This window comes from Achroia grisella, unplaced genomic scaffold (genome assembly GCF_030625045.1).
Source record: "Achroia grisella isolate CSIRO2021 unplaced genomic scaffold, CSIRO_AGI_Agris_v1 utg1186, whole genome shotgun sequence".
NCBI classification, from domain to species: domain Eukaryota; kingdom Metazoa; phylum Arthropoda; class Insecta; order Lepidoptera; family Pyralidae; genus Achroia; species Achroia grisella.
In genome coordinates this window covers 3193330-3219849 of record NW_026712592.1, presented here as the reverse complement: position 1 = coordinate 3219849, position 26520 = coordinate 3193330, and the positions used below count along the sequence as shown (strand labels likewise).

At 31.7% G+C, this 26520-nt stretch overlaps 2 protein-coding genes across 3 annotated transcripts; both read left to right on the top strand.

Moving 5' to 3' along the window:
* Positions 1–4682: 4682 nt before the first annotated feature.
* Positions 4683–7808, top strand: LOC131854497 (uncharacterized). The gene has a single exon (XM_059205628.1). It carries the CDS (start codon positions 4683–4685, stop codon positions 7806–7808), a length of 3126 nt encoding a protein of 1041 aa, XP_059061611.1.
* Positions 7809–8325: 517 nt separating this feature from the next.
* On the top strand, positions 8326–14091 carry LOC131854102 (bifunctional methylenetetrahydrofolate dehydrogenase/cyclohydrolase, mitochondrial). Of its 2 annotated transcripts, XM_059205227.1 has the most exons (6): positions 8326–8518; positions 11067–11167; positions 11847–12302; positions 12778–12986; positions 13540–13662; positions 13883–14091. In XM_059205227.1, exons 2-6 carry the CDS (start codon positions 11076–11078, stop codon positions 14011–14013), a joined length of 1011 nt encoding a protein of 336 aa, XP_059061210.1. In that variant the 5' UTR covers positions 8326–8518; positions 11067–11075; the 3' UTR covers positions 14014–14091. The 2 variants fall into 2 exon arrangements, with proteins under 2 accessions (XP_059061210.1, XP_059061219.1); XM_059205236.1 differs by lacking the exon at positions 11067–11167 and having other exon boundaries at positions 8328–8518.
* The last annotated feature ends 12429 nt before the right edge of the window (positions 14092–26520 follow it).

The window sequence follows — 26520 nt, the reverse complement described above, 5'->3', positions numbered from 1 at the left end:
ATACAAACAATCATACACATGAATACAAATGTTTGTGCCGTGCGAGGAATCGAACCCGCGACCATAAAGCGGTGTGTTAGACCGCTAGACCAAACCAGAGTAAGTATATCACTTAACAAGTGACGTGGGTACCTCGGTCTCATTTATTTATGTTGCCAAGCAGATTTGAATGTTGTGCTTGGGTTGTACGGTGATATCAGGCAAAAATTACAGGACAAGAGACAAAAATGACAGGACAATTTTGTTCTTTGAAAAAGTAATATATTAATGGTATCACGGATCTAATATGATAACGTGATGTTCATAGTACTGCTCATGTACCTATATAGGCGACGGTTAATACTTACCATCTTATCTTATATGTTAAATACTTAACTCCTCTCGGTAAGGTAAAAGAATGACCTTATTATATTTCACAAAAAAAAAGAATAGATTACATATAAATACTCATCATTTATTTATATTTGCACTGCTAACAATAATTCTCTACACCACCCATGGTTGACTGGTAGGCTACAAGGTGTTAAGCACTCCATATATACTTCTTACCTTTATATTGTATGCATTTAAGTGAATAATAATAAATAAATAAAGATGTCTCGTTACATTTATCTTGCCGCAAGAGTTGACTGACTTATCTCGATGACATAAATTTGGCGCAACTTTGTGTTTAAATGTCTATTACATGATTGTGTGACAAATATTATCAGTACGGAATAAACCCGTATTTCGTCACCAATACAACGTATGAAACCTTTAAAAAACAGAATCGCGAAAACAATTTTTATTATTGTTATAATAGATGAATAAGTTATTTGTCTATTATAAAAATTTACTTCCTATTTTAAGATATCTGAAATCTATTTTTGTATTTATATAGGATGTACCAAAAACTGAACAATATAAATTTCACAAAATATATCGAACTATGTAGCTGCCATACTAATTATGAAGCGTTCGTGCCGCACTATTATTAGATTTAATTAAACGTTTCCCAGTAAAATGTGGTCACAAGTAGTAGAAGCTACTATACTCGTATCTACAAGTGTCTTTCCCGTAACTTCGCCCGCTATGAGCAGAGAGATACCTATACAATTAGATTTTTAGCCGGTAGGAGTCCGGCAGGACACATACATCCTCTATAGCGAATGGGTCACCATAATAGATTTTCCTTATGTACGAAAAAAGGTACAAGTGTATAAGACAATGTGACTACGTGATAGAAGATTTAAGTATCATTAAATAAATATTGATCTATCCATGCTTATTCATATAAATTTAAACTTATGTCTGTCTGTTTACTGCCTTGTCACGTCTAAACGGGTGAAAGGATCTTAAGAAAACTGGGCACAAGGAACGATTATATCAGCAGGACGGATATGGTTGGAGGCTGCTTCATTAATATAAAAGATAGCCTCCAAGCTATAAAGTTGTAATAGAAAAGGTACCATAAAATTCCTATTTATGGATGATAATGGTGACGCCTGTGCTAATGGTATACGCTGGCAGGACACCAGTGGAAGATGATGAAAAGGCTGAGGATGAAAAGTGGTCAAAAACGCGAATTCGCTACAACTATGATGCATCCAAGAGGAACCGTGTGGATTGAAGTCGACCTAATGAAGTAGATACTATCTTGGGTGTGGGGATGACCACTTGGATTTTTAATAAATAATAAAGGCGTATGAAGCATTATCTTTATTTGAGCACCGGAAACGGGCGATAACATTAAGGACTAATACTAAGCATAGAGTGCAAAAATAATTAAATTAGTTTTTCTAAATATTATGTATCTGGATACTAACAAATACATTGCCAGCCAGTGACCACACATTACTAACAATGCCTTTCCCACATCATAGCTATTAATACTTAAATTATTTCGTACAAGTTCACTTAATTGATACACGATGTAGATACTACTATAATATCATTGACACGGCTTGGTCGTAAGGTTAAGAATTATCATTTCTAGATAACAATATAGCTATTCGCAGGGGGCAGTGATAAGTATGATTTCAGTGACGCATTTCCACTCATTGTTATTAACAATAGCGTTTACGCGTTTATTTAAATAAACACCGGCCAATTCCGAATCGTACTCGCACTCAGAGGGTTCTTAATAAATAACGTAATATCGATACAATAAAATAGTACCTACCTAAACGGTCAATATTATAAGTAATTGACTTTTTTGCACTGCCATAGTAACGTGTAAAATAATTTTGCGAATCGGATATTTCCGATATAAATGACCGAGTTCTAAAGTAATAAATATAGGAAATTATATCGAATTGAGAATTTGCGCCAAATTTTAAAATCGATAATCGATAAAAATCGATAATTATCTATATCTATCAATATATCACAACACAAAAAACAACGACACATTGTTCTTATATAACTAATTTATTTTTTCATAATACGGAATAATTTGGAATTTTTACTTATTTGGAATTGAAGTGCTTATGCCGCTGTTTGTAGGTACGATATTGTACGATACGAATGCCGCTTCCCATAGACCACCAATCAGACTTGATTTTATGGGCTGAACCAATGGGGGAAGGGGATTGTTAGTAATGTGGACAACCCCATTGCTATCAATGTACCATGTCAGGTTCCACACCTCCACGCGGTTCCCCCTGGAAACCATCGTGATAAATTTTTGGTGAATTTGTCACAATGGGCTAACTGAACCTCATGATCATCTTATCATCCTCCACTGGTGCCTCGCTAGCGTAAACCGTTAGCGCAGGCGTGAACCATTCCATTATCATCCATAAAAAAAAAAACCGGTTTGGTTATGTTTTCATTGCTTTATCACTATACTAGTCTTTTAATATATTATTACCTATACATAAAAACAGACATGTAAACTGTTTTAGGTAATATTATTAACATTACTATAATGTATACATATTTAAATATTAATCTACGTCATACGCCGTTGGTTTCTCTTATAGATAGATATAAAACCGGATACCAGTGTTACACGATTAAAAAAGCAATTTAGTTGTTAGACTAAAAAGAAACTAATTTCACACATGTGTAACATGATGTTGTTATTGCATATCATTAATTATTGTTGTTCTAGTAAATAAGATCGAGCAGCATTGACTTCTGTGTGATAAACTCAGGATAATAAGTCATCAGACGTCACAACCGCGCCCACCTATGGTAACATGAACGTGCCACGATAATACAGCGTGACAACGATAAACTCGCGTGGAAACGTATTAGGTGAATGATGTAAATTGAAATATCAAGACACAATAACTTATATAACAATAAACTTAGTACCTGTAGGTATTTAGTTACTGTAGGCACTTGTCTGAAATTGCGACAATACTTACAATTTATTTTTTGATGTCATAGGGTACCCAATAAGAAAGGTAGCAACCCTAGAAAAATAGATCTAAAAAATCGATCGTGTATCCACAATAAATGAGTAGGGCAAAATAGTCGGCCTAAACGAGACGAGACCTGTCCTATAAAATAATAACAAAGTGCTAACCCCGTAACTCGCCAACAAAATCGGCTCGGAGGTACACATTTTTAATAGGTAAAAATCTCTAATACTGACGGGGAATAGTTTTTAGAAAGCAAATCTTCACTTGGTATGCCAAATGAAATATTTTTGTTGCCGACTAGTATTTTTATGGGATTTTTGTACACAAAATGTGTGGATGACAATCTCATCGTACCTACCTGTTATCGAAGGACTGTATATGTATATATTTAAGCTAAAAAAATTATTGAAAGACGGGTTTTTAAGAAGGAATTGTACTATACAATTCCTTCTTAAAACACAACTTCATAAAACCCGTCTTTCAACCCTATATTAGTGTATATCAAATGTAAATCAGATATAAGATTAATGTCAATGAATGTCAATATATCTTTTTTCTATGTCAAATAATAGACAATCAAAATTGTGGTAGTATAGAAACTCTTTATAATACTATGATTTGTTTTTTTATTGTCTTGTCATATTGTAACATTTCAACATGTATATCTTACTAGCATTTTAGTTGAATTAAACCAATATTTCCTTATGGTCTATATCGTTTTGTATCAATTAATTCAACTAATAAAATACAATTAACAATGTCAAAAAAAGTCGCAGTAAAAAGATTGAAGCAGATATAATGTCGATGCCAGGGCCGGCTTCTACAAGTTTAGCACGATATCTACGTCCGGAAAGATTTGAGTTAGACCCGAGTTCTACTGATGCCGATATTGAATGGACGCATTGGCTATATACATTTAACAATTTCCTATCAGAAAATAATGGTGAGTTTACTGATGAACATAAACTAAAAATTTTAATTAATCACTTATCTCCCAGTGTGTATGTAAACATAAAAGAATGTATTGATTATGAATCGGCTATTTTAATTTTGAATGGAATCTATATTAAACAGAAAAATGAAATACATGCACGTCATATTCTTGGCACTCGAAAGCAACGTAGTGATGAATCTATAGATCAATACTTACGTCAACTTAAATTACTTGCTCAAAAATGCTCTTTCAAGGATGTCAAAGCAGAACAATATCGATCAGAATATATCAGGGACGCATTTATTGCTGGTATTTCTTCACACAAAATACGCTAACGTTTGCTAGAAAATCTGGAACTGTCACTTGATCAAGCATTTAACCAAGCACTTTCACTAGAAATGGCAGAAACAAATTCTCGATCTTTCAATGATAACATACCGCTTAACGCAGTTGATTCCATATCTACCTTATCTGATTCACAAAATAAAAAAACCAAAACTTTGTCTTCTTACGATAATGAAGCGTCTACATCCATATCAGGAGATAATATAGCAGAAACCGTTATAGCTGCCACAACAAATAAAAGAAGATGTTTCTTTTGTGGTAGTAATGTAATTCATCAGCGGATAAGATGTCCAGCTTTAAATAGCACTTGTCAAATTTGTTTTAAAAAGGGACATTTTGCTAATGTTTGTCGAAGCAAACAAACTATGAATGCTGTCATAGTAAATGAGACTAATAATAGTAACTCTGCAGAGGTTGCAGCTATATCTGCAGCTTCTTTACCTAGTTTACATAAAGCAACTGTACCTATCACCATTAATAAGTATTATGCTGAAGCCCTTATCGATACTGGAAGCTCATTAAACTTTGTAAATGAAGAATTAGCGCACTTATTGAAACTTAAACAGAAACATTGTCAACAAATTATAACTTTAGCTTCACTTAATCATACATCACCAGTCAACTGTTACTGCAATGCAACTTTACAATTGAATAATCATTTGTACGACAATGTCAAATTATTAGTTGTACGTAATTTATGCGCTGATATTATACTAGGTCATGACTTACTTAAAGCTCATCACTCCTTAGAACTGAAGTTTGGTGGTCCCCGAGATCCTTTGAAGATATGTAATGTCATGGCTGCTAACTTACCTCATGCTACATTATTTTCAAATTTATCTCCTAATGTCAAACCCGTAGCAATAAAATCAAGACGTTACAGCGAGGGTGATCAACAATTTATTAAAGAAGAAGTTGAAAAACTATTAAAAGATGGAATCATTGAGCCAAGTATATCACCTTGGCGGGCACAAGTTCTAGTAACTGGCGGTGGTATCCATCGTAAACGTCTCGTTATTGATTATTCTCAAACTATAAATAAATTTACAGAACTTGATGCATATCCTTTACCTAATATTGAAGTACTTATATCAAAAATTGCACGGAATAAATATTTTAGCCAAATTGATCTCAAAAGTGCCTACCATCAAGTACCAATTCAACAGAGAGAACGACCTTATACAGCATTTGAAGCATGCGGTAATCTATTTCAATTTACACGTATACCGTTTGGAGTAACAAATGGAGTATCAGCATTTCAAAGAACGATGCAATTTATCATATCTAACGAAAATCTTACTGACACTTATGCTTATTTAGATGACGTTACTGTTTGTGGTAAGGATAGGCTTACTCATGATGCTAATCTAGCAAAATTTATGGCAACTGTAGCAAAGTATAAAATTACTCTAAACAAAGACAAATGTAATTTTGGTTCTGAGACTATTAATATATTAGGTTATACTATAGAGAACAATGTTGTAAGACCTGATAAAGAGCGTCTTAAACCTTTACTCTCCATGCCTGCACCTACAGATATAAATTCTCTAAAGAGAGTATTAGGTATGTTTGCACATTATTCTAAATGGATAAATAACTATTCAGAGAAAATAAGCAATTTAGCGACTAATAATTCATTTCCATTATCACGTGATGCAGAAATATCCTTTGAGAGTCTTAAGAAAGATATTGCAAACGCTGCTTTAATTGCTATTGACGACACACAAATGTTTACTGTAGAGACTGATGCTTCTGAACATGCCTTAGCAGCAACACTTTCACAAAATAGTCGCCCGGTAGCATTTTTCTCTCGCTCATTGACAGAGTCCGAAAGAAACCATTCTTCAATAGAGAAAGAAGCGTCGGCAATTGTTGAAAGCCTACGTAGATGGCGTCACTATTTAATTGGAAAACATTTTCTTTTAATAACGGATCAACAATCGGTTTCCTTCATGTTCAATCAAAAACATTCAAGTAAAATTAAGAACGAGAAAATAGAGAGATGGAGGCTTGAATTATCTTGTTTCAAGTTTGATATTATATATCGACCGGGTAAACAAAATATTGTATCTGATACATTGTCAAGAGTTTGTGCTAATATGTTTTCACGCAAAAATTTATATGAGCTTCATAATACATTAAGCCATCCAGGAATCACAAGAATGGCTCATTGGGTGCGGTCTAAGAATTTACCGTATTCGATTACTGAAATTAAGAATATGACTGCAAGTTGTCCTATTTGTTCAGAGATAAAGCCAAGATTTGCAAACAGTAAAGGACGACTTATTAAAGCGACGTCCCCATTTGAAAGACTTAGTTTAGACTTCAAAGGGCCGTTGCCTTCAAATTCCGAAAATAAATACATTTTAACTATTGTTGATGAATTTTCTCGATTTCCCTTTGCCTACCCCTGCAAAGATGTATCATCCGCTACTATAATAGCAAGTTTAAAGCATCTTTTCTTTACTTTTGGAACTCCTCTCTATGTACATTCAGACCGTGGAACTGGATTTATGTCACAAGAATTTAAAGATTTCCTAATAAGGAATGATATTGCATGCAGCAGGACTACGCCTTATAATCCAGAAGGAAATGGCCAGGTCGAAAGACTGAATGGGACTCTGTGGAGAACTATACAATTATCCTTACGATCCAAAAACCTAGATATTCGGTATTGGGAAGATGTCTTGCCTTTAGCGCTGCACTCAATTCGATCGTTATTATGCACAGCTACTAATGCTACACCACATGAGAAGATGTTCTGTTTCCCGAGACGATCTGGTAATGGAGTTTCTTTACCTTCTTGGTTAATGATTCCGGGCCCAGTACTATTAAAAAAAAATGTAAGAAAAAGTAAATATGATCCTTTAGTGGAAGAAGTGGAACTGCTGGAATCAAACCCAAACTATTCTATAATACGCTTTGCTGATGGGAGAGAGGATACAGTATCAAACCGACATCTAGCGCCAATTAATAGGCAAATTGAAGAAGTAGTCACTGAAGATGAAACGTATAACTCCATTCATAACCCTTCTGATACAGATGCCGAGATCTACCAGACAGCATCTGAGAATGAAAATTTAAATGCTGATAATTCCGGTTCAGAATTAGTTCATTCGCCCCAACGGCCTGTTCGTGAAAGAAGGCCCCCTGTTTACTTAAATGATTATGAATCATAAGGATGGGTGAATGTGGTAGTATAGAAACTCTTTATAATACTATGATTTGTTTTTTTATTGTCTTGTCATATTGTAACATTTCAACATGTATATCTTACTAGCATTTTAGTTGAATTAAACCAATATTTCCTTATGGTCTATATCGTTTTGTATCAAAAATCATATTATTTTTATATAATAAAAGCGCATCGTCCCCAATACCTATACTAAATAATATTCAACTTAAGTAGACTCGAATCTGATAGTATTTTATCTATAAGTGAAAAGGATACAAGACCAAACTGTTGCTGCAATGCTGGAGTTCTACTTGTAACAGTTATTGGTCTCAAATAGAATGCAATAAATATAGTGTAATAATTGAATTGCATGAATTTCCGTAAGTCAATATCTTACATAAAATTGTATTCGTATGATAACCTCGATCTCATATTATGAAATAACACATTTCTCGAACGGTTGGCAACTCTTTCCAAACCTTTTTGAAAAATGTCAAAATGACACGTCGTTTATTTGACGTGAGACGTGCTACTTCAAAGTCATTTCCATTCCGTAATTCCATAACAATTAACATAAGCCACTGACAAATCCTTTCCATTTATTATTTATAAAAATTATAAATTATATTACACAAAATATTTCATGATTACTACTGCATTGGAAATTACGATAGATTAGTTACTACTTTGTGATTTTGATCTCCATTCATTTAGGTAAGTCATAAGCAATTATTCATATAACCTCTCATTAATCGGCATGCAAATATAAAGAAATAATCTATTTCATTAGTACGTTATAGAGGACAGTATCTACTTTGAGTGAAGAGTTATTGAATTATTTTCCAAACAGAACTCAATTAAAACTAAGTATACCTTACCTAAAACGCCAATAAATTCATAGAATTTTGGATGAAAGTAAAAAAGGGAAGCAGGATCCCCATAAATAACTGTCACATTTATAAAATTAGAAAACATTGTCTTGTTCTTCATGTTTTACAATCTCCTCTTACAGGTTTCTGGTATAGCTAATAAAAAATAAATAACTAAATAGGTGTCAACAATTCCAAAATCATATCAACAATTAAAAAAAGCACATTATTTTAATCGCAAAACATCAAGTAATCGTCCATTGCCTAAGTCAATTATTTAAAATATTTATGCACAAGATTATTTAGAATTTAAGTACCTAGTTCAAACTTATCACTTTTACTAGGTGATTGTAAAAGAATGTGGCATTATGTACTGAGATCATAATTATGTGATCATGTGTCATTAGGTCAGCTTTGTTTAACTGTCTATATTAATATTATAAATATGACAGTGTGCCTGTCTGTTTGTTTTTACCTTTTCATAACTAAATGGTTCTCCCATGAAATTAAATTAACCTTCATTGTATCATGCGGGAAGGTGTAGGCAATTTTTTTATGTTAAAATATAATCTAGAAAGGGGATGTAATGTTGAAAATATATGCAAATTAATAAATATGAACCATATATATTAAATTTCAGAATAGTAATATAGGTTAAGCACTAATTAAATCAACATTTTATTGTTTATAGCATTAGCATACAGTTTTAAATTGAGTGTTCGTATCTTGTACTATTGTAGTATTTTTGTATCCTAGTTGGCTCTGATGACATCCTGATAGTTCAAAACATGAATTATTTTACTAGCTGTATCCTGTGGCATTGTTACTGTGAGTTCAGATGAAAAGTCTTAAATTTGGTTATAATCTAACTATGTACTGAATTTCCATTTAGTTTATCTGGTGTAGTTTTAGTTGAAAGTGCTATAAACATCACAAACTTCTGCATTTATATAATATTAGTAAAAAGTAAATTGCATACTTACTCTGTCAAATCAAAGCAAATCAAATGAAAAAACATTTATTCATGTAGTACATTTGTTCAGAATTTATTGTAAGCAGCATTAAGTTTCTGTGTTTAATAAAATATTTATTTCTTTTTTCACCTGTATGACTAGCTGTGACCTGGGACTGTGACTACTTTTTAAAAATAAAATTTAGCCTATAACCGTCACCTAAATTTGTTATGTACATCTATATATTTAGGAGGAATAGAGGATTGTCAGTAATGTGGACTTACATGGCATGTTGCTAGCAATGGTACATTGTTGTCAGCTTTATCTCCATATGGTCCCTCCTGGAAACCATCCCGGTAAATACCTGGTGATTTTTTCATGATGAGCTAACTGACCTCACCTCATGTTCTTGTCATCCTCCTGTGACACCCTACAAGCATAAATAGTGAGCACAGACAGGTGCAACATTCCATTATAATTAATTAAAAAAACTATATTCTTATAAAATGTCATTGAAGTACTTTAGTCATGAAATGGTAACAAACAGGCTTACTTTGTGGTTATAATATTAGTTTATATTTTATAAGTGTTACATATATATAAACTATAGTCTTATTTGTTCATTGACACAAATATGATTAATTAATTTGTCTTTACTTGTAACTGGAAATATTCAGTTTATCCTTTCCATATCACTATCAAGTATTGAACACTAGTTGCAACTGGTTTATGTATTACTGTTAATTCTGATATATATTGAACTCTGTAACCCCATATCACATGAAATGCTCCAGATCTGTGGTTCCTAAACTTTTAAGGCCATGGAGATTGATTACATTTTTTTTATTGTATTAATTTTACACTAAATACAGAATTAATGAAATAATGTAGGAATAAATGCTATGGAAAGAAATGTTTTGAATAGCTGTACTGGGTTTTCTAATTTAAAGAGCTACAATATAATAAGCTAATCCAGTGGTAAATTGCATATGTCTACTATTATAAGACATGCATTTAATATTTTGTTCTTTATGGAAGGCTAAAATGTTTTGTAATTGGACATCCCAAAGTCATTCTTTACCTGGGACACAAGTTACAAAGCAAACAGCTTGGTAATAAAATAGAAAATATATAGTGTCTTCTATATTATATTATTATGATTTCAAAGTTCAAGTGGTCTCATCATTAAAAATTTTTTGTTTCACTTTTTATATTCTATATCTATTATAAAATTAATACTTACACATGAAGTATTTGACACATCCCATTATCATCGCACTTTGCAATTTAGTTTAATACCCTACTGTGGGAATATCTAAGGCTAAGAGATTATCTCCAACGCTTGATTCGTAAGAGTTATTTCTGCCTCATCAGCCTGTTATCAGTAGTAAACATGAAATATTGTGTGTATTGTGTGACCTAATGACCTGTGTACATCAGCCGTAGGCGATGAGGCAAATATCGTGCCTCCGAGTAGTCAGTACCATTCTGACAAGCACAATGAGAAGCCATACTTATACTGAGTCGATAGGATCGGCCAGGTAAAAATATTTGTTAAAAAGTGTTATTTTTCTGGCTTTGTGTTGTTATGTTTATGTATTTTTTTGGAGTCTGTGTGTTATTATATTTATGTTTTTGAAATTTGTTGTTTATTGTCTTTAATTTTAAATTCACTGTCAGCTTTGATTTTGTTTTTGTGTTCAGGCTATTATTAGAGTTCCTAATTTATTTTTCCTTAGAAAAAGAAGCCTAATGCTTGTGGTTTTGTAATAGTTCTCATAGAAATTATAGTGCTCAGTGCTTACAACATAACTATCTTTTTTATTTAGAGTGTTAACACTAATACCTTATCTTATTTTTATCTTATCTAGTCCTTATTAGAGCGAGGGATCTAGAATGACAATGCTAATTGATTTAATATGAGATTCTAAATTAATTTATATTGTAATACATCTATCAAACTCATTTTTAGTAATGATATTTTTATATTTTACTACTATAATTTTATTATTTTTATTAGCATGTCCAGTTAAAAAGTGTCTAACTCTTTTAATTATTGCTGTTTATTATACATTAGATTACATATAAGATATATAATGTATTAGACGAATTACTTTAAAATACCATTACAATTCACCAATTCTAGAGATTTTAATTTAGATTCTTACTTAGATTTAATTTCTTTCACATTAATTTATTTTATAACACATTTTCGAACAGAATCATGGCCAAGATCCTAGATGGAAAAAAGATTGCTAAAGATATCAAAGATGAATTGAAAATACAGATTCAAGAATGGGTGAAGGAAGGATATAGAGCACCATCACTGTGTTGCATCATTGTTGGTGATGATCCAGCAAGCCACACATATGTAAAGAACAAAGTACTAGCAGCACAATACTGTGGAATTAATGCGGAAACCATAAAATTTGAGAGCACTATCACTGAAGAGTTTCTTCTTGATAAAATCAAGGAGTTAAATGAGAGTGATATAGTTGATGGAATACTGATTCAATTACCAGTGCCTGATACCATGGATGAAAGAAAAGTGTGCAATGCAGTATCACCGCATAAAGACGTGGACGGTTTTCATATAGTTAATGTTGGTCAACTTTGTCTTGATATGAAAACCATAGTGCCTGCAACTGCTCTCGGTGTAGTTGAAATGATTAAGAGGTAATTATTTTTGTTTTAGATTTCTTTTTATTTGACTACCTTACATAATTTATGTGTAGGAACGGCAAATCAGCTGAGAGCGTTGCCGTAGAAATTAGAAAAGCCGTGTCGGTTTCATTCATGTACCATCTTGTTTGTCACAATATAGCTACATTGTAACCTTATGGTATCTCCATGCCATTCCTGAAGATGAAGTTATTTAGTTCAGAGTACATAGACTCTCCAATTTTTCATATGTTATCCTTTAAATTGGAGTACAATTAGGTGTATTTGAGAAATGTTACATTGCTTTTAAGTATTCTAATGCTGTTGGCCAAAGTTGGCCTTTAAGCTACGCTAAACGAAAATGAGTGCCAGTGTAGATGGCACTACGCTAGTCTGGGCAACGCTAGGGGTTCCAAACTAGTCCCAGGCAATCTTAATTTTGAGGGAATGGGGAAGTAGTATTCTTCGCTAAATTAGTTCTTTTTTACAGAAGTGGCATTGAAACTCACGGTCGCAAAGCAGTTGTTATTGGTCGTTCCAAAAATGTAGGAATGCCCATAGCTATAATGTTACATACAGACAAAAAACACGAAAGCGGCTTGGGAATGGACGCCACAGTAACAATATGCCATAGATACACTCCGAAAAATGATCTAGAATTTTTCTGTCAAAATGCCGACATTATCATTAGTGCCACAGGTAATATTTATTTATTTATATTATTTTATTTTTTATTATTAACTTCTGCCTCCGGTGTCGTCATAGTTGTCAGGGATGAATCGTTGTCTAGGTTATAAGTATATATAAATTTGTTTACTTTTGGTGTTATTGTATTTGTTAGAAAAAATGCTTTGAAATAACAATGCGTGAGTGTTTTTTTTTAATTATATCTATAAATTAAGTTAACTAAAACTATACAAGTAAATAAAAATAGTTACTATATTTTTACTTGTATATTTTTAATCATTTATATATTTTTAGAGTTTAATTTCATTCAGAAATAAAAAAAATGGTAAGAATGAAAAGAGATCTTTCACTTACAGTGAGATTATGAAAATAAGCTGTAATTTAATTTCAATTTAATAAATGAACTATAATAAGCAGCATAATGTGGGTAAAGCCATGGGCCATATATATATATAAAGAAAACAAATTAGTCTTAACTTAAAATAAAAATTGTAATTATATGGATATATATAGCTTAAATGAATAAAGCAGCATAATTTAACAATTTTCATAATATTATTCCTAGGTATTCCAGGCCTTGTTAAGGCAAACATGATTAAACCTGGCGCCACAGTAATTGACGTTGGCATTACGAGGATTACTGACGCTGAGGGGAAAACCAAGCTGGTTGGAGATGTCGACTATGATGGTAAGTAGTGATTTTTTAATATTCTATAAAATTTATGTTATTTTCTATGTACAAATAACTATTTAATAAGCCTTCTTATTTTAAATGTAATACTTATTCAATATACTATCAAATAAATATTAACTATGGAAATAATTTAAATTCTTAACTGAATATTTTTATATTGAGGGCTATATTTGAATGACATATTTCAACATCAAACAATTTTTTTATTAAATAGAGGTGATCAAAATCGCCGGTGCAGTGACCCCAGTTCCTGGTGGAGTAGGCCCTATGACGGTAGCTATGCTCATGCACAATACTTTCCAAGCAGCGAAGAACCTACGCGAAAAAACAGTGAAAATTTCGTGAGTGTTTTACCTACTCTACTACAGATGTATATCTGTCGCCAATATATTATTTAATTCTTATATACTATGGAAAATTATTTAAATCATTAGATTTAAATAATCGGCATTAGCCGATTCATATAATCGTTGTTATCGTTATGGGGGACATGGATTCGTCCGTCCATCTGTCTCAGTGATATATTTATAAATGTGCTTATGCATAAATTTATATTGTATTTTACTATGTATGTGTCCTGTTTAGAAGTAAGTCATTAATTTTTGTTTCTATTACTCATTATACTTGAGTATATTATATTTTTTATTATAAAATCCACTTATGATTAAATTTTTTCAAAATAAAGGCAAGTACTATATTTATAGTAGTAAAGACAAGAATTATTACAATATATAACTATATACAGAGTTACTTGTAAAGAGTATGCCAAATCTAAAGACTAATAGAAGAATACTCATAAAGCTGGACCAATTTCTCCAAGAAATGAAATGGGAAATCTGGAAATTTCATACTTCTCATACTAAATTGTTTATATGACTATGCAGTTTTATATGAAAATTATTTCCAGTTTCCACTTTACCTCTTGTAGGAAGAAGATGACATGACAATTTAGTGGTTACTTTTGCATTTATATTTAATAGTTGTTATATAGTAACGAATTTGAATTTGTGCCGCACCACAGACAAAACAGACTGTACAAAGTCTGTGTGGGTACTTCTATCTCTATACTATCTATCTCACCACTTACAGCCGGCCGAACAGCAGCTTTTTTGCAGGCTGTGTTTTGGTGAGATATAGCAGTAATGATTATAAGGTACCTAGGCGTAGTATCTTAGTCCTCTAGAGTGTCAGGTATATCTGGCGTCACATGTGATCACATGTTACGCTTCATGTAAATAAGCGACAGTTCCCACTTACCACCCGTTGGGATGTCAGCTTGTTTGCTACTCGTTACTTTAAAATCGTGGCTTTTATGAAATAAGAAGTATAAATTTAAAATAGATCTGTTCCATTTAGTATAATTTATAAGATAAATATTATACATGTATTTGTGCAATGAATTCCATTATTATAATTTTATTATTATAATATCATAATATATAAATAATGTAACAGACTCAGTTATGAGAAGTATTATTATAAATAATAGTTAATTTTAAGTAAATTAATTTTATTGTTCATTTGTTTACGCCATGTTATGTAGGGAATGGCTGTGATTCTCTATATTTTGTTATTCGTAATTTATTAACTAATAAATTCGTCCACGAAACTATTTTAAAGATGTAGACTGTTGATTTATTGAACTATTCTATTCATTATATCTACAATGTTTTGTAGAAAAATAGTATTGAATGGAACCCAATTCGTTGAAATTGGATTTCAACCCAGACAGTTATCAGAATTTCTATTTAGTGGTTTTTGATTTGTTTCTGAATATAAGGTTTTTCATTTTAAATTCAACAGTTTTTGAGAAATCGTTTATGTTTTCTATATATTTTTTCTGTAATGTTCCTTTTACTGCTTAGAGTAATCAATACTGAAAATTTACATTTTCTTATCTGTCAAACAATTGATCGTCTATCCTAGGGGTTAGGGGGTTAAAAAGACTAAGGGCCTATTTAGGGCAAAATATTTATATTATTAAATAGAATGTAAACATGTCTGCATTTTAAACTAATAAATACAGGATATAAATGAAAATTGTATCAACTTTAACGAAATAATTGTGTAATATATAATGGTACAAAAATACATCTGATTACTATACCTGGGTATCTGATTAAACAAAATTGTAGGTAATATAGCTACTTGTATGTATCAAACTATTAATGTATAAGAAATTGATTATTAGTAATTTTATAAAGAATAGCATATAAGCCACGTAATAAAATCATTTTATAATATAATGACTGCGTTTTCATTTTATAAAAATTTGTTCCTTTTAATAATTTTATCTATTATCTCTATTGTCTAAATACAATGCATGAATTATAAATTACAAGATCTGGATTCGATTCTGCTATAAACCTAATATTTGAAAACAAAGTATTTACACCATCTTCTACCGCTATTAATTAAAATCACAAAGAGGAGTGTTCAGAAATAGGTGAGTATGTTAATTAATAGAGAGTAGGTACATAATGGTATTTTAATTAAATATTTTCTTGAAAAATAAAATGGTAGGTCGCTGGGAACTTATATAAATACTTAATTTGTTTCGTCCTATGTTTTCCTTTGAGAATACTTAATTGAGTTGGGACAAACTTTCTAGATAAAATCAAGTTTTTACTGATTTCTTTGTTATTGTGCTTACTTTATGGTCATGTTAATAACAATGTAAACACTTATATATATATTTTACGAAATAAAAAATACTTATAATAATAGTACTAAATTATACAATGTTTTCTATGTATATTATGTATTAATTTAAAAAAAATGTATTTGTATCAGATGTCTAGTATTCATAACACAAGTTCTTGCTTAGTTTAGGACTCGATGATTTAGTGTGAATTTCCTAAGATATTATTATTATTATTATGTTGTGGTTGTTTGTTTGGATATCGTTTGGAGTCTAGCCGATGGCAGGCTTTATAGATAAACCTATCAAGTTGCGTAGATCTCGTGTCGACTTTACTGTGCGAGTTGATCAAAACAAATCAACTGCAACTTTGTTTCTTGCAATTCATGACTTGACTTTATGATAAGAAGTTTGCTATCGTAAACTACAGTTGTGAATTAGTAACAAGAAACGTTGCTAACAAGCCAAGAAGGGAATAAGTATATAGAACTGTCTCCTCATCCAAATAGTAGCCTCCCCGGCTTCGCTCGTATGTGCATGTATTTCGTATACAAATCTTGAATCTTGAATCATTCGATCTCATGCTGAAAACAACATTAAAATAGCTAAGGGTACAGACAGATGCACAATTTTTTTTTCTAAATATTGCTTTATTCTATTCTATTTCAATCTTGCTTTAGCTCTTGAATCACTCTATCTATTGCTGAAAACTGCATAAAAATCCATTGTGCAATTTAAAAGAAATATTATTCTTATATATAAAATTCTCGTGTCACAATGTTAGTTACCATACTCCTCCGAATCGGTTTGACCGATTTTTATGAAATTTTATATGCATATTCAGTAGATCTGGGAATCGGCTACTATTTCTTTTTTATACCCCTAAGTGATAAGGCTTGTCCACCACAAAATATTTTTTTAATTTTTTGGACAACATTTTATGGTGTGGCATTAAAAATACATAAACCTAAACCCACTTTCACCCTTCTATCACCAACCCAACGACTTTAATTTATATAGGAAAATGTAACAAGTATGTATGTAAACAAGACTATAACTAACTGAATCTAGCATCGCGTCGCCACCCACATCTAATGCAGGCTGTTACTAGCTGATATTGTAGATGTCTAGATACCTATGTATAAAAATATAATTAACTATACATTTTTTTTAATCAGTTAAATATTATAATATACAAACAAACAAATTAGAATTTAGTCCAAATAACTTAGCTATAATAGTGATAGATAAACTTGAGCATAAATTTAATGATTTATCGCCACTATAGCATTCCATAAATTGTACATTATTTACAATTATTATTAACAAATAGATCATTAATTTAGGCTACAGTCAAAAGGTATTATTTATCAGCTATCCCATAAATGGATGATAGATGAACATAACTAAGAACCGAATTACACTGATCCTAATAACCAACATAATTGGCATTCATATTTGCATACAAGTTAACTGACAGCCCTAACAATTTAGTTAGAGATTGCCATAACTGTATTAAAGTGGTTGCTTGAAATTTTCCTCATTCTATATGCACCCTTGTTTCCACATATTAGATACAACACCTCAGTGGTTGGGCGAAGGTTGTTAGAGGCTAACAGGGCGTAAACCCACTAACACCCATCATTTACCGAAGTACACTTTGTATAAAGTCGTTTGCGTATCTCTGTTTCACCTATTTCTATCCATCACTAAGCAGCGGTATTGGTTTGTAAGATGTGTTTCAGATTGAAGAGTTCTTTTATTTATTTAATGGAATGGAGTATGATAAAACGAAGATGAGGTCAAGTCAGTTAGCCCATCGTGACAAATTCACGAAGAATTTATCATGATGGTTTCTAGGAGGAACCGCGTGGAGGTCAACCTGACATGGTATATTGCTAGCAATAAGATCATCAATCCACTTCCTCCCAAGCACTCCAAGCAGCTTGGTTTGCAGCCGTGTTTCAGTTAGAAAAGTGAGCTTTAGCAGTAAAATTACATGCGGTACCATGCCATAACACTTTTGTCCTCTGAAATGATAACAAAGGTTTCAATGACAACGTGATGTCCCTGATACTGTTTATATTGGTATATACAGACAGACAGACAGACAAAAATGAAAAAAAAAGATATTTTGGTGTATGTGCCCTATATTCATATACATGTAGTAAAAAACGGTTATTTCAATATTACAAACAGACACACCAATTTTATTTATATGTATAGATTTTATTATATACGAGAAAGTTACTATTTATCATATCAACTGGGTTACCAGCTTGTTTGTCATTAGTCACATAAAACACCCCACGAATTTAAACTATTATTCTATAGGTAATAGGAATGTGAAGAAATTATCGATTATGGAAAAAAAAATCAGAAGAAAAAAAATTAGTCAATAATAGTTTTGTACCGAATCGATTTTTATACAGTATGAGATGATATCACATCCCTAATAGCTAGTAGATCGTTACGAGTTCTTCAAATAACTAAAAATGTGTTACAGAACAATATGGTGTTACGCAAAACTCTGAAAATTGAACAAAATTCTACAACAAAACAAATATACATTGCGAACAGAACCAGACATGTAGGGAAAGAAGGGGTAAACATGAACATAGGGTATTTCTGAATTCAGAGATTGTGCTTTGTTACAAAGAGACACAGGATTGTGTCATTTGGGAATTCGTGCTGTGTCTACTACGACTTGTAAGGAGTAGAGCAATAATTGTTTTATATTATTAACGTTGTATATTCCCTATTAAAAAATAAATACGAATACTGTATAAAATAACAGCAGGTTTACTCTAAAATTAATCTAATAACAATTTCAATAAAATCCATTTTTGGACTGTTATTTGAAACAAAATTGAATAAATCGATAACAGTCATGACAGTTTTTCACAGAACATGGTAGATTTAAATAAAATGTTAGTGTATAATTTACATTGAGCACATTGTTACTAGATATCTACTTTATTTACTAGAGTACATTGCGCATTCTAATGCCATTGTATTAGAATTAATTTTCAAAGTACCTAAGCCTCCAGATTAGATATTACATAAATACACCACTGGACAATTCACACAACACCATCTAGTCCTAAGTTAAGCAGAACTTGTGTTATGGGTACTAGGCAACTGATATAAATACTTATAGATATACATTTTTTTATAATACATACAAGAGATACATAGAAAATATACAGATCGATACAAACGATCATACTCAAGACTATAAAAGTTTGAACTGTGCTAGGAATCGAACCCGCGACACCCGTCTGCTAAACTGCTAGACCTCTGGAATTTTTTTTTTCACTTTTTAATGATTTTTCTTCGTATGTTCACATTTTACCTATTCTCTCCCCTATGTCTGTTCAAATATTCATTCACTCCAGCATTGCAATCAACTGTCTACACTAGAATTCTTTTCAATTCTACAAAAATTTCTGTTTTCTTTGAGATGTGTTATGACATTGTATTTCGGGTAAGTCGATACAGCTATTGCATTTTATTAAAAAAAATACTATTATCCGAGTATCCTATATTTGTAATGGCAGTGAATTTTTTTTTGTATACTACTATGGTGGCAAACAGGCATACGGCCCATCTGATGGTAAATGGTTACCGTAGCCTATGAACGCCTGAAACACCAGGGGTGTCATGAGCGCGTTGCCGACCCTTAAGAAACCTTAACATACCCTTCTTGAAAAACCCCATGCTGTAGTCTCGTGAGAAAACCTCGGCAGGAAGTTCATTCCACAACCTAAGTGTACGCGGGAGGAAGCTCTGAAATCGCACTGTCCGAGTACTGTAGACGCGATAAGTGTAGTTGTGCACGACGCACCTTTTTGTACATTGTCTATGTTTTTATTGTCTGTTATTTGATATAAAAAATATAGTATATGTATTGTTATTATCATTATTCTTCCATTTATCGGCTCACTTTAAATATGTTAGCAGCTTAATATACTCGTAAGTACAGTCCTTCGCTCACAGCACGATATATATATGAAGATATTACATATAAATTAAAAACAGTAGTAATCACGTTTTCTTTCCAGTTATTAATGGACGCAATTTAAGATATATATGATAATGATACTGAAGATATAATGTAAAATAGAAAAATAATACACAGAATATACTTTATTTGCAATATCCAGGAAGGTCTCTTTGATTTACTAACTAAACTCTCGTAAAGGAAAATGTTTTACTAAAACACCTATTCAACTAGCTGGGCCTTTGAATAATCAGTTTACATAATTTATCAAAGAGTCTCGTATTAAACTTTTGCTATCAATATAATATTCATGATAATTCATAGTTTCTTTGACAGACATAATCGTTTAATCTTGAGCATAATAGTTCTCAACTTAGATTGCTCTTTTAGTTCGTCAGCTCCCGTCTGGAATCAGAAAAAAGACGAATATCCGAACTTGAACTTCTGTTTGTCAAGTTATCGAAACGATAGGTATGATTGAAACTGTAAGCCTGAGTCTTACGGCCTTATTACAAAAAGATAAACCTGGTTTAGCACTAGTAATAAACCATTCACCAATGTATTCCTTATTACAAAATGAAGTTTATCTCTAAATCGTGATTCGTCTATGGTCTAAAGTTAGACCTGCGATGCCCCTAGTTTAACAGTGGTCTAAATGCAAAAATACAAACTCCATTTTAAAAATTCTATTGTAAGTTGTAGTTTTTGGAAAAATATTTTAACTAAATTAAAAATATATTAACTAAAAATATTTAAAGCAAATTTTACGACAATAAAAATATATAAAAGACGTTATTTGTTATTTTTTCACTCATTTGACTTTGAAATAGTCACCATTCGAACGATCCAATAAAAATATCTCGCCGTTCCTTTTCTCCGTTTACTTGTAATTTAAAACTGATTTTCAGCCTAATAGTACATTAATAAATATTATATATTAATGAAATAGTTATAATGAAGACATAGATGAATAGAAATAAATTTATTTTTAGTTTACACATTTTTCTTTGAACTAATATTATTTTTGATCTTTTCAGTTTTCTGGTAAAATGGAACGTAATTGTACGGTGACAGACATGAGTGACTGATTTCTGTATGGAATACATAATGAACGATTTAACAGTAGTACTAAGTAGTCCTCTGTTAGATCTGAATTCGTAATAATGTTAGGATTATTCCAAGTATTAACTTTAGGACTGGTTTAAACCACGATCATTTAGACCATGTTTCGTCCAAGTTTTAACAGATTTTTTGTAATAAGACCGTTATAGTCATAACTGGGATCGCTTAGTTTAGTTCGATAGCTCTCGTATAGACTCGGAGATCGATATGTTGTTGAAGGGAAGAGGAAACTAGCTATCGAAACTAGCCTGTGTCAATCTCTATAAGTGTTCTTGTATCTTATTAGGGCTAATTACCAATATTGTTTGTTTACTAATAAATTAAGGAGACAACCTCTTACTCTTCTTACTTAACGACGACCTCGGTGGTCTAGCGGTCTAGCACACCGCTTTACGACCGATGGTCGCGGGTTCGATTCCTTGCACGAAACAAACATTTGTATTCATGAGTATGATTATTTGTATCGGTTTGGGTGTTTTCTATGTATAATATGTATGTATTTATGAAAAATGTATTTGTATCAGTTGTCTAGTACCCATAACACAAGCTTTAGCTAGCTTAACTTGGGTCTAGATGGCGCTGTGTGAAGTGTCCTGAGATTATTATTATTATTATTATTATTAATTCATCCATTAAATACATAGTAGTAATTCTGTAACTGGATTTATTATACATCTGGTTTTATTATACATAGCAACCGGCGATAAATAATTTCTTCACCTTAGAATTTATGTTCTTATTTATCACTTCTTATTTTACCCTCACACTTACACACATTCACATTAGGGTTGCCAACCGTACGAAAACTCCGTACAGGTACGAGATTTTTGATCTTCGTAACGAGGATATTTTCCTCGTATGAGATTTTGACCTACGGATATAATTTAACCTCATACGAGATTTTGACGCAAAACCAAATTGAGAATGTGTCGTTCAAAGGCAATTATTAAAATATATTAAATCTATTAGATTATATTTACACTAGATTTGAGATACGAACTAATGTATACCAAAAATGTAAATGTAATGTATAAAATGTGTAAAGAACTACGTAATTATACCTAATTTATAATGACTGGCATTATAGTTTCAGCAATTACATACATATACAGAGCCGAAACGTAGAGTACTCATGTAACGGAATAAGTTCACCAAGAAACTAAATGGAATATTTTTTTTATCTTTACCACGTGGAGACCTTCATATATACGCGTTTTTATGAACATATTTAAAATTATTTTCAAGTTTTTAAGATTAAGTATTATTTTATATTATTACATCATTTTACCACTTGGAGAATCAAGAAAATATGATAATTTTGCACTTATATTAAATAGTAATTATATTGGTACTTTTCTATCTGATATAATTTATATTTTCACAAAGCCATACGTGCTTCAGTAGAGATAGACTATGTGTATTTTTGTCTTATCCACATAGACTGATATGGGTGAAACAGAAACAGCCACATAGCAGTTTCTTTGCAAGCTACGTTTTGGTTTGATGATGAGATATAGCAGTGAAATTACAGTGCACAAGATATTCTTGTTCTCCGGAGTGGCAATGCATGAGAATGCAATGCCTGAGAATGCATGATGTAAATGCAAATGCTCAGATATATGAAGAGTAACAAGTGACACCAGTAGTACTTCTCAGTACTACTGGCGTCACTTGTTACTCTTCATATAAGTATACGACGTTACCCACTTACCATCAGGTGGGCTGTCCGTTTGGTCGCCATTCCACTTACATTAAAAAATGTACCTTTTAATGTTATTTATACATATAAATAAAATTGGAGCGTCTGTTTGTAATACTGAAATAACCATTTTTTACTATATGCATATGATTATAAATACGGTACATACATCAAAATAACATTTTTTACAATTTTTGTCTGTCTGTTTATTCTGGCTAATCTCTGAAATGGCTGGACCGATTTTGACGGGACTTATTTGGCACGTAGCTGATGTAATAAATTCGATATTAGCTGTTCCCGAGATTTCGTCCGCGTGGTTTCTAAAATAAAAGTAGTCAGTAACTTAGACTACTTTTATTTTAGAAAAATTAAATTAAGTTCCACGCGGACGAAGTCTCGGGAACAGCTAGTATCCATATATTTAACAGGTTCAGTTTCGAGATTATTATTACAATTTATAACTAATATTAAGTAAATTAAATTTATTATCCATGTGAATATGCCGTATTTTTAGGGAATGGCAGTATCTCTATATTTTATTATAATACAACAATATTTTATTGTTGTATTATAATTTACAAAACTACTTAAAAGATATATGTAATTGTTGATTTACTGAACTATTTTTTTCATTATGCTACAATGTATTGTAGAAAAATAGTATTGGATGGACCCAATTCACTTAAATTGGATCCCAACAGAAACAGTTATAAGGATTCTATTCAAAAGTATTTTATTTGTTTCTGTAAATAATATTTTTAATTTTAAATTCTTTTATAAAAATAAAGTTACTTCTATGTATCTGATTATTAGCAATTATCATTTTATAAGAATGTGAATATTTTTTATTTCATAACAAATAGCATTTAAATGCTATTTTAACATCTAAATAATAAAATAAAGACTGTGTTTTCTTTTTACAACTATTTATCTATAATACAATGCATCAATCAGAAAATACTAGAATTATGAATTACATAATGTAATATTTATAAACAAAGTATTTTCACCATCCTCTGACGCTATTAATTAAAATCACAAAGAGGAGTGTTCAGAATTAGGTGAGTATGATAATTAATAGAGAGTAGGTACATAACGGTATTTTAATTAAATATTTTCTTGAAAAATAAAATGGTAGGTCGCTGGGAACTTATATAAATACTTAATTTGTTTCGTCCTATGTTTTCCTTTGAGAATACTTAATTGAGTTGGGACAAACTTTCTAGATTAAATCAAGTTTTTACTGATTTCTTTGTTATTGTGCTTACGTTGTAGTCATGTTAATAATAATGTGAACATTTTTAGTGATAAAAATACCATAATTTATAAAAATAATAATACCCAATGACATGACATACCAAACGCCATCATAGCGAATCTCTACTGCGGGTACTAAATATAACTTCTTCATACTAAGTTACTAGATAGAATGCTTATTTATTTGTAAATACAAACATAATATACATATATAATAATTATACTCATGAATACAAATGTTTATATCGATACACTATATATCGGTGGCGATGATACGATGAGCATCAAGTCAGTTCATCGAGCCAAATTCACCAATCCACGATGGTTTTCATGAGGCACCGCGTGGCGGTCCACCTAAGAATGCACATTACTAGCAATGTGTCTACTAGTATATGTTACTAACAACCTGGCCTCAGGTCTTGAGGAAAGTGCTATGACCAATAAAATAACTGTTAACATTGCAAGGAATATTAGATTGGGAGACTAGGATGACTGTAATCTCTTTTAAACGTTGTATGAAACAGTGGAGCACAGCTATGTAGTTACTGCGTATCAGGCAGGAGTTGGCCTTCAGCTGCTCCATAAGTCCTTCCGCGGGTTTGGTCTGCACTCGCCTCCTATCGTTCGGTGAACGTGTTAAGACCAGCTGCGGCCAAGAGCATAATATTTAGAAAAAAAAATGCAAGTATCCTTGTAGTGTATAAAATTTCAATTGCAATAGAAAACCCTAATAAAAAATATGTAGGTATACGATTTCATCCAACGGGAAGCTCGCAAAGTCAATGAAGATACGTGGTCGTTTTACGTAACAAAATAATTACGTTATTTTGGGACCGTGCCTGTTGGGTCCCACCCCACACGGCCTGGCCATTTGTGCGATTTAATGATTATATAGGGACTAGTTAGTGTAGGAGTTTGGTTAATAAATTACTTTTATTGTGTTCGTATGCACTTAATGTTCAAGTTTCGTTTGGATAAAAAAGTTTATATACAGCTTAATGTGAGGGATAGATGTACTAATTTATTTTTATTTACCTATTCTATTATACTTAACTAGCTTTAACCTACGATTTCGTGTATAGAATCTATCATTCTCTGTTTTACCCATATCCAAATTATTTGCGCTAAAATATAGGCTATGTCCTTCTTGCTGATATTATCTATTTTCATTAAAATCTGTTTAGTCATTTTGTCGTTAAAAAGTAACAGACAGACTCACATACCTCTGTGGTTTAACGGTTTAGCACACCGCCTTACTTCCCATGGTCGTATGGATTTTATAAGTATATATTGTGTTCTTCAACAAATATTTACATATAATATATATATGTATAATATTAATTATATAATATATGTATATTGTGTATATTATGTAGTATAATATATAAATAAGTAAAAATTGTCTCATGTCAATCAGATTTTCGACTACCGGACTGTAAATCATTAACCTCCAATCCTTGCCTGACGTTAATAAGGGGCTAAATATCCTACATAACTAAATGATTAAGGAATGGCGCCCCGCCAGCGCTAGAACCAACGCCATTAGTGGTAGTACAGTAAAAAAAACCTTTTTCATACTAAGCAGATACTTCATCACGTACATACTAGGAAACCTATTCAGATACATAAGTCTGTTGATGAGTCCTCATTAGAGTGGCCCTTGGTTAAGTAATTATGAGGGTCATACCTATACAAATGAAGGAGAGGAATAATTATCTGAGCTGAATTTGTAAGTTCGTAACGAACTTGTATAATATAAGGCGATTCAATTAGTTGTTACGACTACAGTGAGTATTATATGCATTAACGACTATTACTCTATGTAAATGGGGTAGTCAGAGGCATATCAGGAACAGGACATTGTCGACTACATACGGACCAGAAGTAACCTGGCATTGAGGGTGAGGCAGCTGGAATCGAGTCACTATTTCATTTGAAAGAAAGAAAGAAAGAAAGAAAAAATATTTTATTCAGTGCAATGTAACAAAAATACAATATAAACAACAAACGAGAAAAATTTCTTACTAGCTATGCGCGGTAAATATCATTAAAAAATATAGCCTATTTGTTATTCTGATGCATGAGCTATATTACTGTAAAGTTTCATAAAAATCCGTTCAGTAGTTTTTG

What these genes read in the sequence shown, in the direction of transcription:
- LOC131854102 (XM_059205227.1), top strand. Translation starts at nt 11,076, where the DNA reads ATGAGGCAAATATCGTGCCTCCGAGTAGTCAGTACCATTCTGACAAGC. An exon ending in GAGTCGATAGGATCGGCCAG is followed by an intron (nt 11,168 to 11,846) that starts GTAAAAATATTT and finishes ATTTTCGAACAG; the next exon opens with AATCATGGCCAAGATCCTAG. An exon ending in GTAGTTGAAATGATTAAGAG is followed by an intron (nt 12,303 to 12,777) that starts GTAATTATTTTT and finishes TCTTTTTTACAG; the next exon opens with AAGTGGCATTGAAACTCACG.
- LOC131854497 (XM_059205628.1), top strand. Translation starts at nt 4,683, where the DNA reads ATGGCAGAAACAAATTCTCGATCTTTCAATGATAACATACCGCTTAAC.